Genomic DNA, 11,347 nt, shown 5'->3' on the forward strand with positions numbered 1-11,347 from the left:
CTTGTAGACACTTGTTAGACACTCCAATGGCCCACAAAAATTTCAGCTCAGTTCCTGTGTCCCTGTGCTGTCAGATGGAGAATGGCACTTTCCATTGCTTTGTACCAGCTGGAGATGTGCCTCCGTGTGTTGGAAGATGCAGGAGGCAGTTGCTGTGCTGTGTTTTAACTTGGTTGGCCTGAAGGGTTGTGCAGTGAGAGAACTTCCATCATTCTAATTCATTCTCTAAATGCTTTTCCTCTCCACAGCTCTGAAAAGTCCAGCTGCATTTCATGAACAAAGAAAGAGTTTGGAGCGTGCCAGGGTAAGATGCAATATAATCTTTAGTGTTTTGGGAAAGTCAGGAATTGTATATCTTGTGTTTTGGGCATCCTGTAGCTGTTAATGAGATGCAGAAGGGAAGTGTTCATGTTCTGGATGTCATACAGCTTTCTGGAGTCAGAGGTGTATTAGATGGGGTGCTCTGCAGCTTGCCTGTGGTGCTGGTTAACCCTCAGTGAACAAGTTATGCCTAAAGCCCATTGAAAATGGTGCCTGGATTTTCCCTAGAGTCATCTTTCTGGAAGTGGCTGACGCTCTTCTTCCCCACTGTCCAGGCACTTGACATTTTTATTTTTATGGTGTTTGTTTTGCCTTTAAATGCTATTAAATGCGCTTATAATGTGGAGCTCAGTTCCACCTTTGAGGAAAGTTTCTTTGTTACCTGCACATGCAATTTTTACCTAGGAGACCATAAAAATTGAAAATTGAATAGAGAGAATCCCCCCAAAATCTTGACACTGAAATCACAAACTTCTGGCTCTACAGAAAGAGGAAGCCAGGCATCATACTTCATGTGCCACCTTTTCTAACTGGGGAGTTTCTTGGTAATTTCTGTTCCTCAAAAGGCCTCTGGGGATATTTTTTTCTGATTAGCCTACAGTGGAATGAAACTTGTTATGACTAAGATTTGTTTTAAAAGTGAAAACAACATAAGTAAAAAAAATATCTGCTGTGATTAAGAACTGTAAGGGAAGCCATTTAAACTGTGGAAGGATTGCAACAGGGGACTTTGCCTTTAGACCAGTCACCAAAGGTCTTTTGCTTATTTCTCTTTTTTTTTCCTAAAACCTTACTAAGTTAATATTTTTATGTGGGCAGCTGAGCAACCATGGTGCAGTTTTCTGACTGACTTTAATACTTATTTTCTCTGAAGGCCCATCCTGATGTCCCGTACTTACCAGTCTATTACCTGCTGCTTCCAGATTCCCACTGCTCAGCAGTGTAAAGAGTAACATGTTCAGCCAGTCAAGGTCATCTCTGTCCATTGCTCCATAGCACTTTCTGCTGCTAAAAGCAGCTCTGGAAGTGAAATAAGCCTTGTCACAGCATTTAGATTCTGCCCCTCAAGGGACTGCATGGGGTCTTTGGCTTAACAAATAACATATCTTTAATCAAATTAAAAAGTATGCCCGAACCACAAGTCAGCCCTGAGTGCCAGCAGTACACGAAAGTATATTCTGTGGACAGTGGATCCAGTGCATTTATCTCTCATATAAAAAGAAATCTCATGGATGTTTCCTTGAGACAAGTTAGTGGTGGTGCATACAACAGGAAAAGAGGACTTCTGCTCCTGAGGAAGTGCTTCCCAGTTTCTGTTCTGTGGGGCAGCATTGCACAATTGGCTGAGGTAATTATAATAGAAGGTCATCTTTAGAGTAAGGTCATTTTCTGGGTGCCCTGGGACAGGAGATGGGTCCCTTCTCCGGTTTGTGCTTATTTAGATCTCAGTAACAGCTAAAGATGGTTGTTTGTTTTCATTGTGCTGTTCAAGAGTCCCTCACTCCTGTGTCCAGTCAGCTGAAGGGGGTTCTTGTTTCTCTGTTTTTCTGCAGACAGAGGACTATCTGAAACGCAAAATCCGCTCCCGGCCCGAGAGATCAGAGCTGGTTAGGATGCACATTCTGGAAGGTATGGCAAGTGCTGAACCTGAAAACATCAACAATAAACGTTATTGTAACTACTTTTTTAACAGCCTTCTGCTTTGCCTCTGATCTCCAAAGCTTCCTTCCACTTGGGAATGGGCAGAAGATCATGCCTGGTGCATGATTCCTTGAGAGGGATTCAACTCTGCTTGCTCAGAATTATTCTCAGAAAAATCTGTTGTGTGAATTCAAATTGTGCAGTTTTGTATAGGTGAGCAACAATGAAATAGAATGACCATGGATTGCTTTTCTGCTAAGGGAAGACACTGTAAAATGTCCAAGAGGGATTGAGGCAGATTTGATCTGATTAATAACAAACCTCAGTTTCAGAGAGGGAGTCCTATGCTGCTGCTGAGCACCAAGCTTGGGGCACAACCAGGGGGAAAGGTTGAATGAGAATTGGATGACATCAGTTTGAGAACAGTGAATTTGTCAAAAGGGCTGCTGTAGTTATCATTATAACCTAAATATACATAACATCTGTAATATCTTTGTAGTGCATAGTTACCTGTTGTTATCTATCAACTATTTTTCTGTACAGTTACCCACTGTTATCTACAGTTGCCTTTCTGAATAGAATTTAAATACTGCTGAAGGGCATGGGTTGACCATTGTTGGATTGATGCTATTTTATTTACTTTGCCCCAAACAGAGACCTCAGCTGAACCCTCCTTGCAGGCTAAGCAGCTGAAGCTGAAGAGAGCCAGACTGGCAGATGACCTCAATGAGAAGATAGCACAGAGGCCAGGGCCCATGGAGCTGGTGGAGAAGAACATCTTGCCTGTAGAATCCAGCCTGAAGGAAGCTATTATTGGTAAGGTCAGAGGAGGATCTTTGTGGAGGACATTTCCCACATGTGCTGTGATTACCTGTCAATTCACCTGCATGTCTAAGAGAGTGTAACCCCATGGCTGGCTGGTCTCATTTTCCTGGCCCAGAATCACAGGCTTTCAGCCCAAGGATTCAGAAAAGATCTCCCTCTGGCCCAGATAATGCTATGGAGACATTAAATTATAGGGAATGTGGACATTCCAGAACAATATGAAAGCAGTTGTATACCCTAAAGACATGAAAGGCTGTTGAAGATTGTATTCCCTAGATTGTCTCCTTAAAATCCCTCTCTCAGTATAACATGTCAACAATGTTGGTCAGGGAGAACCCACTGACTTAGATCAGGAGGGGAGACAGAATGTAAACAGGTGTGATGAAACAAAAGATGTCTGTGAACTCAAAAACTTCAGAGGATTCGAGCCCTTTAAAAATAAACCAGAACAGATGTAAATCATGCCAGTGCCATTCCAAGGGCTGAAAGGAATGCTGAGGGATGGCCTTCCCACTGCCTGAGCAGGGCTCTTTCCTGTCTCCCCAGACTGAGCAGTCTGTGTGTCTGTGGTTATTCATCCCCTCAAACACGCACAGCTACTGTAAAGACAAATGGGACACAACTGTGAGCAAGATGGAATACTTTCCATAAAAAAGGAAAAGGACAGTGTTGTGAGAGAGCCTGGCTTCACTATTGAACAAGAAGTAGTTGAGGAAGGGTGAACTTGTGAACTGAAGCATAGGAGATGTGGCTTCCTTCTGACAGAGCAAAGTACATCTCTGAATTCCTCTTGATTTTAGGTGAGGTCAAATGACAGTGTTCCCCTGCTTAGCAGGATTAATTTGAGAAAATGTAGCCTAAAAAACTTTAGTATATTACAAGTGTACACTCATTTGAATTTATCTACTGGGCATGTAGGTGGACAGAAATGCTAATAGCAGCCAGGACCATCACTTAATCCATAGCCCTTATTGCTTGTAAGACTAGAGGACAGTTTGGGATTCTGTCTTCCAAGACAGAAGAATCCAAGAGATTCTACCTCCTAACATACAGGATGAACACCAAAAAAGCCATTATTCAATCTTATACTCTCCAGTCTTCTTCTTTGGAACCAGATGATAATGAAATAAGCCATGCCACTGAGCTGGGTTTGGGCAGACCTGAGATCTCTTCTTACACTCACTGATCTTGCCAGGCTAGGAAGCCAGGAAAATGGTTCACCCCAGTCCACATCACTTTATTGTACTGATAGTGAATGTAAACACTTTAACCTGATCCAGTTTGGACTCTGTTCTCTCATTTTTAGCTGGTGCTTTAAGCACAGCTCTCCATGCCATCATTGTCTTCGTGAAACACCTAGTGTCAAGCCAAGTAATTTCTTATTCCACTTTATAGACCACAATTGATGTTTGTGTTTTCAGTTGGACAGGTGAACTACCCAAAGGTTGCAGACAACTCCTCCTTTGATGAGGACAGCAGTGATGCCCTCTCCCCAGAACAGCCAGCCAGCCATGAGTCCCAAGGCTCTGTGCCATCGCCGATGGACTCCCGGATTTGTGAGCCTCTCCCTAGCACCACTGGCACATCACTAGCTCAGGTGAGAATGTGCAGGCCTCCTGCAGTGCCCTGGAGATTCATGCTGATTTGTGGCAGAGGAGCCCAGAAAGTGAGACTGAGGCTTCCCTTAGAGTCTGTGAGATTTCACAAGGGGTCTTGGCTCCGTGTGGTGTCAGTTAAGTCCTCCTCTGGTTGTTCACAAACCCTCATGGTGGTGCCTTGTGGGGAACTGGGCAGGAAATGCTGGGGGGAGATACAGCTGTTGGATTTTGATTCCTTTTCTGCCCTGAGAGGTTGTACTGCTTCTCAGGGACAGCTAAAGCAGTGCATTAAAGGCGTCTGATTAAAAATTTGAAGGCCATGCTCCTTCCTAAGTGAACACTTCCTGCACTCTGTTAAAGTATTTCTCTCCTTTTGTTTGTATTCATTATGCTTTTTTCTGTCCCTGCAGGGTTCATCCCAGTTGCAGATTAGTGCAGACTCCAGTGAAACTCTTTTCCTACCTGAGCAGCCACCTCCACCACTGCCACCTCCACCTCTTCTGCCCCCTAGTCTTACCAATGGAGTGGCTCTTACTGCTGCCAAGCCCCCACCAACACTCATTAAGGTACTATTTTGGCAGATGTCTTTATTGTTGTAGCCTGAAGGAAGATAAGAAGGTTACTTTTAAGCAGGTTTGGAGTTGGAAGTATTAGATTAACAGATGCAAAGGAAGAAAACATTTCTCACTGTTGTCTTCCTCCGACACTAAGTGTAACATATTTAATGGAGTTTTCTGTTCCGTGGTGTATTCATCTTCTATAAAATGGATGCTGAATGCAAAATGTTTTGAAACGATCAGTGTTATCTGTAATTAGAGTCAATGAGTCTGCACTGGATGAGCAAATGATCTGATGTGCTGGGAAAGGTGACCTGCATTATGGTGCAGCATAAGCTGCTGCCAGTCCTTGTCTGTAATGTCTCAGTTAGAGAAGCATGGAAAGACCCTGAGGTGAACAAAGTAGAAAACTTCAAAATTAAAATCCCAGTGTGTGTTCTGGTTTACATGGGGTATTACATTGTATCAGTGATTCCTTTCTGACTTGCTTCCTCCTTTTTTTCTAAATAGCAAAGCCAGCCCAAGTCTGCTAGTGAGAAGTCTCAGCGCAGCAAAAAAGCCAAGGAGTTGAAGCCGAAAGTCAAGAAGCTAAAGTATCATCAGTATATTCCCCCGGACCAAAAGCAGGACAAGGGAGCTCCTCCCATGGATTCATCCTATGCCAAAATACTGCAGCAACAGCAGCTCTTTCTCCAGCTTCAGATCCTCAACCAGCAGCAGCAGCACTACAACTATCAGACCATCCTGCCAGCCCCACCTAAGTATGGGTCCGCAGTGGCAGGTCACTTAGCCGCACTCTTAGCAGAGATCTGGTGTTCTGGGTGTGAGGGGTGGCCTCTGGGTGTGACAGTGTGACACATTCAGCCTTGTAGGTTCCAGAGGGCCTCAAAAAGAGCTGGTGGAAGGTGAATTGGACAAAAGCAGCTGAAGTGAGTCAGTTGGCACAGCAAGGAGCATGGATATAGTTGAGAGCGTTGGTGTGCTTCAGAGTCTAGGGCAGCACTAGTGAGCCAGATGTTTCTGAATGTGTATGTTTGTGGACACTGAGGGCCTCTGGTGTCTTTCTGCCGTGGTTTTGATGTCTGTGTTCTTTCTTTTCCTGCAGGCCTCCAGGAGAGCAGCAGAGTGGTGCCAGTGCCCCCGCCGTACGCAATCTCTCTGCCACAGTCAGCAGCACACCGTCAGTATCTTCTGGTTCAGGTGGGCTGATGAGACAGAACAGTAACGCTGCAGTGGGCAAGCCTGGCCCTCTCCCTGCCAACCTGGATGAGATGAAGGTAAATGTCCTGTGAAGCTGAACAGACCCTTTCTGCCATTGTCAGTGGGCAGTACTGAACGATGTTGCTGCTGATATCTAACTGATAGTTGTTCAGTTAGAAGTTCTCTTAATATTGCCCTCTTTTTTCCCCCCCTTACCAGGTAGCAGAGCTGAAGCAGGAGCTAAAGCTGAGGGCCTTGCCTGTCTCGGGCACAAAGACGGACCTGATTGAGCGTCTCCGAGCTTACCAAGAGCAGAACGGTGCAGCCGGCCAAACGACCCCCACTCCCAAGCCCAGCACAGCAGCTGTCCTCCCTAAAGCTGCTGAGGTGGTGGTGGCCTTCCCAACTGCCAGGCTGAGCACAGGGCCAGCCCTGGTCACCACTGGCATTGCACCAGCAGAAGTAGTTGTGGCCACAGTTACTGGTGGCGGCGTGATGAAGTTTGGGAGCACAGGCTCAACTCCTCCTGTTTCTCCAACTCCTTCTGAGCGCTCGCAAATGAGTACAGGGGATGAAAACTCGGGCACTGGAGATACCTTTGGAGAGATGGTGACTTCCCCTCTGACCCAGCTCACCTTGCAGACATCTCCAGTGCAGTTCTTGGTGAAGGAAGAAAGCTCCAAGTCCGCTTCCTGCAGCATAAATGTGGCACCCAAGTCAGAGTGGTGTGGTGCTGGTAACAGCAGAGATGCAGAAGTTAGGGACAAAGACCAGATGCTGCAGGAGAAGGACAAGCAGATTGAGGAACTCACCCGCATGCTGAAACAGAAGCAGCAGCTGGTGGAGATGCTTAGGCTGCAGCTGGAGCAGGAGAAGCGCTCCCAGCAGTCCCAGCCAGCCCCAGCAGCCGCGGGAGAAGGAACAGCCCTCGCCTCCAAGCCAGGAGCGTTTGGCGCCCAGGTCAAGAGTGAAAACGGTTTCCCGAGTTGCCAGTGTGCGAAGCAATCCAGTGGCCAAACAGAGCAGTTCAGCCCCGCACCAAGCGCTAGCCAAATGGACACTTCCAACACAAGCGCAGTGCCAAAGAAAGCCGTGCTGGTGAAGCAGGAGGAGGCGGAGCCGCCGTGCCAGCCCCACAGCCCGCAGCTTGTCCTTGGCCAGCAAGGGAGCGCCCTCGGCAAGGGCACCCCTCCCCCCACCCTCATCACTGACTCCACAGGGACCCACATTGTCCTCACCGTGACCAAGCAGAGCGCCGAGAGGCAGGGCCTCTCTCCCCACGGGATGGCAGGGAGCAGCTGCCCACCCCTGCAGGTAGGCAAGGGTCAAATCCCATCTGAGGTTGGGTTCCTCTCTCCTCGTCCCACTCAGGACACCATAGGATGGCCTCGGGGTGGAAATTCAGTACATAAATACTGAAAGGGCTGAGTTGCTCACTGCAGTGGTTGGTAGATCATGGCTTTGTAAAACAGAGCAGTGTAAGCAGATCTTTGGCAAAAAGACTGGAATTTGACTATGATGAGCTGTGTACGGCAATGCACGATTGGCTCTGTGCATCACAGACTGTTCAGCATTCTTCCAAACACATGGTTCTGCCTTTTGTCAGGCAGGACCTTGGGCTTGGACTCTAAGGGTTTGTTACCACAGTTCACTGGTTTTTAACAACTATGCCTGTGGTAGTAAAATGAGCAGAGTGTATTTCACCTCTTGTCCTTAACTGTAGAGATCGTAGTTGGAGTGATAGATGGGTCATCTTATCTACCAAGAGGTGAAATCAGACCCTGGGAGCAGACTGTTTGCATTTTGGCTGCTCTTTGTTTAATGCATGTCAGTATTTCAGTGTTAACAGAGTCTTTCATCAGAGATGATTTACGAATCCCCTGCTGGCATGAGCTCAGCACTTAACAGAAGTGTTCCGAGTGTTCCTTCCAGGAAGGGATAAATATGCCCAAGTTTGATGGCATAAGTCAAACCTCAGCACCTTCCATGACATCAAAGATAATTTTCATTCTCTGCTGATACATTCCTTGCACTTTCTGCAGAGCAAGTGGCAGTGTCTGCCATTAGTGACAGGCACGGAGCAGGCTACGTTTGCTGCATAGCAGGTGAGATGTCGGCAGCAGAGAATCTCACCTGAGCACCACTGCTCCAAAGGGCACAGCTCCTGTCAGGTCAGGCAGTCCTTGAGGCGTGTCATGGGTAGCCCAGGGATTTAGGCTGGTACTGCCTCCTCCCTTAGGACTCTCAATTGCATCTGGTCTGATTTCTCTGCTCAGGGAAAGAGAAGGATGGAATTTAATAAAGAGTGGGGAAAAAACAAACTTATAAATCCTGTAAGAAGCCTAAGCCCTGTGTCAGTGTCATGTCTGGGGAATAACCTGTTATGGATACCCTTTTCTTTCCAGAGCGTACAATCATCACCCGCTAAAACTTCCAGCCAACTGCCGTGTCAGGTACCTGCAAACACCCCTCAGCAGCCCACACAACAGCAGCAGCAGCAGCAGCAGCAGCAGCCCAGAGGACCAAACCAATCTAAGGTAGCTCACTGCCTGCTCCCTTTTCTCCCTTGGTTTTCTTTGCCTGCTGCCAGCGTTTGTAGCCACAGGCAGTGGGTACAAATGTACCACATTCCAGTGGGTGTTGTCTGTGGAGTAAAAACAGTGAGGGGCTGGAGTGGGCAGCCTTGATTCACAGGAGTGTTCCAGATTCTTGAAGGACTGCTGCTGAACAGAAGACATGGCTGCTGCATGGAGAGAGGGTGGTGTGGATGGTGTGGCTGCTGCTGTGAGCTCGGAGGAGTAGAAGGGCTGTGACCTTTTAGTCTCTGCTATTGCTGAGCATGCTGTCATTTCCATTCTCCTGCCCTGAGCATGCCAGTTAATCACCACTTTGTGAAGTGTAATACTGCTTCAGGAAAGAGCACCTCTGCCTTTAACCCTCTCCAGGTGCTGGCTGTAAGGAGGCTATGCTGTACATCTCAACCCTTTCTAGCCTGCTTAGCTGTCTCTCTCAACTGTAATTAAGATAAGGTACAGAAAGATGATTTAAGAGTTTTTAAGAGCTTGGAGGATCATTTCTGAGTCAGTTCCTGGAAAGGGTATGAAGACAGAAGTGATTTCTAGCATATTTACAGTGAGAAATGTACTTTGCAAAGGGTCAGTGCCTTGGTTTGCTTTGAGACCTTGGAGAAAGTGGAGAAGGTAAATAAAGGCACCTTTTTCCTTGGAGTTCCTTAGCCTTTGTGCTGCAGAGGTGTCTGTACTGACTTTTCCAATCCTTTTGCCTCCCTGTGGGGTCAGAAGCCAGGTCTGCAGGTGGTCACAGGGCAGCTGGCCTACACCAAGTTGTCTTTCTCAGCACCTCCAAACCTGCAGCCTTTCTTCCCCAATGGTTTCCGTAAGCAGTTGCTGAGAATTGGTGCTTCTGGTAAAACCAGCCCACCCAGTGTGTCAAAAAAGGTGCCCTCCCAGCACATCCCATGGCCTGTGCCATGGTTTCCAGCCCTTCTCAGGAAGAGTGGACCCCAGCAGAGCTGCTCTGAGGTCGCTCCTCTGCCTGTGGGTCACAGAACAGATGAGCAGCTTTCCAGGGAAAACAGGATAGGCAAAGGCATCAATATGTTGGAAGTGGCATTCAGCTGCTGCCCAGGGTTTGCTGCTCTGGGGGAGCAAGTTTCTGTGTGGGTCATGCAGAGCTGCTGTAGAGAGAAAGGCCTGATCCTCCTTCCTATGGGCAGCTATGTGCTGATTCATCTGGTAAAGCTGAGTCATGAGCACCACTTCCTGCAACACTTGGGGTTTCCTTTGGAGCTCTGGTGCTGCTGAGGGCTCTGGTGCTCTCCACCCACCAGCAGGCTGTGAAACTTGCTGCTAAGTGAAGCTGGCTTGTGACTCCAAAACAGGCACTGTAGAGGGAGGTGGGTAGGCCCTGGATATACTGCACAGAGTAGGCTGAGCACACAAGGGAAATGCCCTTTCCCTCCAAAGTGCTGCAGGAATCCCCTGCTTGGATAGACGAGGCTCTCCCCGTCCAGGAGAAGTGAGGAGGTGGTTTGTGGTGTGGCGGCTTTAGCATTGGAAAAATCAACTAAAGATTTCCAGCTGTGAGTTGAGGGGAAATTTGTCTTCTTCCCCTGCAGTCAGGGGAGGCAGGCTGCTGTGGGCAGCGCAGCGCAGACTGCTGTGCAGTGCTCCCAGGGAGAGGTGATGGTCTCTCAAAGCAGCTGTGAGACAGGAGTTAATGTAGACGTTTCCCTGATTTGCATTCATTCCCTCTTCTGCCTTCGTTCTAAACAGTCCTCATCACAGCCTGGCTCTCCTGCTGCCCCTTCCCCCTCCCAGATGGACCTGGAGCAGCAGCAGCACACGCCGCTTTTTGGAACTCCTCCACCTCCTGTTCCGGTTCCCTCGGTCCCAGTGAAAGAGCCACCACCAGGCTATGAAGAGGCCATGAAGCAACAGCCAAAGGCCCAGGTGAGAGCTGTTGTTCTGCCTGGTTTCCTTGGAGAGCAGAGGAAAGGTTGCCATTGTGAATTTACTTAGTTTCTTGATATGGGCCAGTGATAGGGAATGGAGACACAACTGCACCTTTCTCACTGAACTTCCTCTGGAGGGTTTGGGCTGAACCCAGGTAAAAAATCCCAAGCCATTCACTGCTGTTGCTGACCATACTTTCCAAGCCAGTTACAGCCTGGGTTACAGAGGTTACATGGTGCCATGTCATGGTGTGGTCACTCTTGCTAGAAAACAGCCCCATCCCTGGGGCAAGGGAGGAGAGCCAGCAGCCAAGGGTGTTGCTGGAGGTGGAAGTTCCCCTGGTGAATAGGAAGCTAATCCTGCACTTGCTCTCCCCAGGAGAACGGCTGTTCCAGCCAGCAGATGGACGACCTGTTTGATATCCTCATCGAAAGTGGAGGTGAGGAGACAAAGCCAGCATTTCCCACCGTCCCTGGGTCTGAGTCTGGGGATTGCAGAGCACCGAGGGGAGAGTCTGCTTATGGCCTCGCTCTCTTCTCCAGTGTCCCTTGCAGGGCCTTTAGCACTGGCAGCAGTCATTAAGGCACTGAGGGAGATGTCAGTCAGGCCTTAATATGATTCTGTGATTCTTGATAGCTCTGCTGCATCAGAGTCAGGCACATCACTTCTGAGATACTGGACAGAGATGGGATTTTTGGGAGGTGGGCTGAAAACTCCCCATAGTGAGGCA

General features: G+C 48.1%; 1 protein-coding gene across 1 annotated transcript in view; it reads left to right on the top strand.

The window, feature by feature from the left end:
* Positions 1-11,347, top strand: part of MRTFA (myocardin related transcription factor A) — a 106,048-nt gene that overhangs the window by 91,253 nt on the left and 3,448 nt on the right. Inside the window, exons 9-19 of the mRNA XM_054279770.1 lie at positions 249-304; positions 1,875-1,950; positions 2,617-2,778; positions 4,209-4,384; positions 4,796-4,951; positions 5,453-5,703; positions 6,048-6,219; positions 6,362-7,456; positions 8,548-8,679; positions 10,438-10,614; positions 10,996-11,056. Of these exons, the coding sequence (XP_054135745.1) occupies positions 249-304; positions 1,875-1,950; positions 2,617-2,778; positions 4,209-4,384; positions 4,796-4,951; positions 5,453-5,703; positions 6,048-6,219; positions 6,362-7,456; positions 8,548-8,679; positions 10,438-10,614; positions 10,996-11,056 (2,514 nt within the window). The remainder of the gene's footprint in view (positions 1-248; positions 305-1,874; positions 1,951-2,616; positions 2,779-4,208; positions 4,385-4,795; positions 4,952-5,452; positions 5,704-6,047; positions 6,220-6,361; positions 7,457-8,547; positions 8,680-10,437; positions 10,615-10,995; positions 11,057-11,347) is intronic.

This window comes from Melozone crissalis, unplaced genomic scaffold, assembly GCF_028551555.1.
Source record: "Melozone crissalis strain CALT ecotype California unplaced genomic scaffold, PUWL_Pcris_2 ptg000004l_1, whole genome shotgun sequence".
In the NCBI taxonomy this organism is placed as follows: domain Eukaryota; kingdom Metazoa; phylum Chordata; class Aves; order Passeriformes; family Passerellidae; genus Melozone; species Melozone crissalis.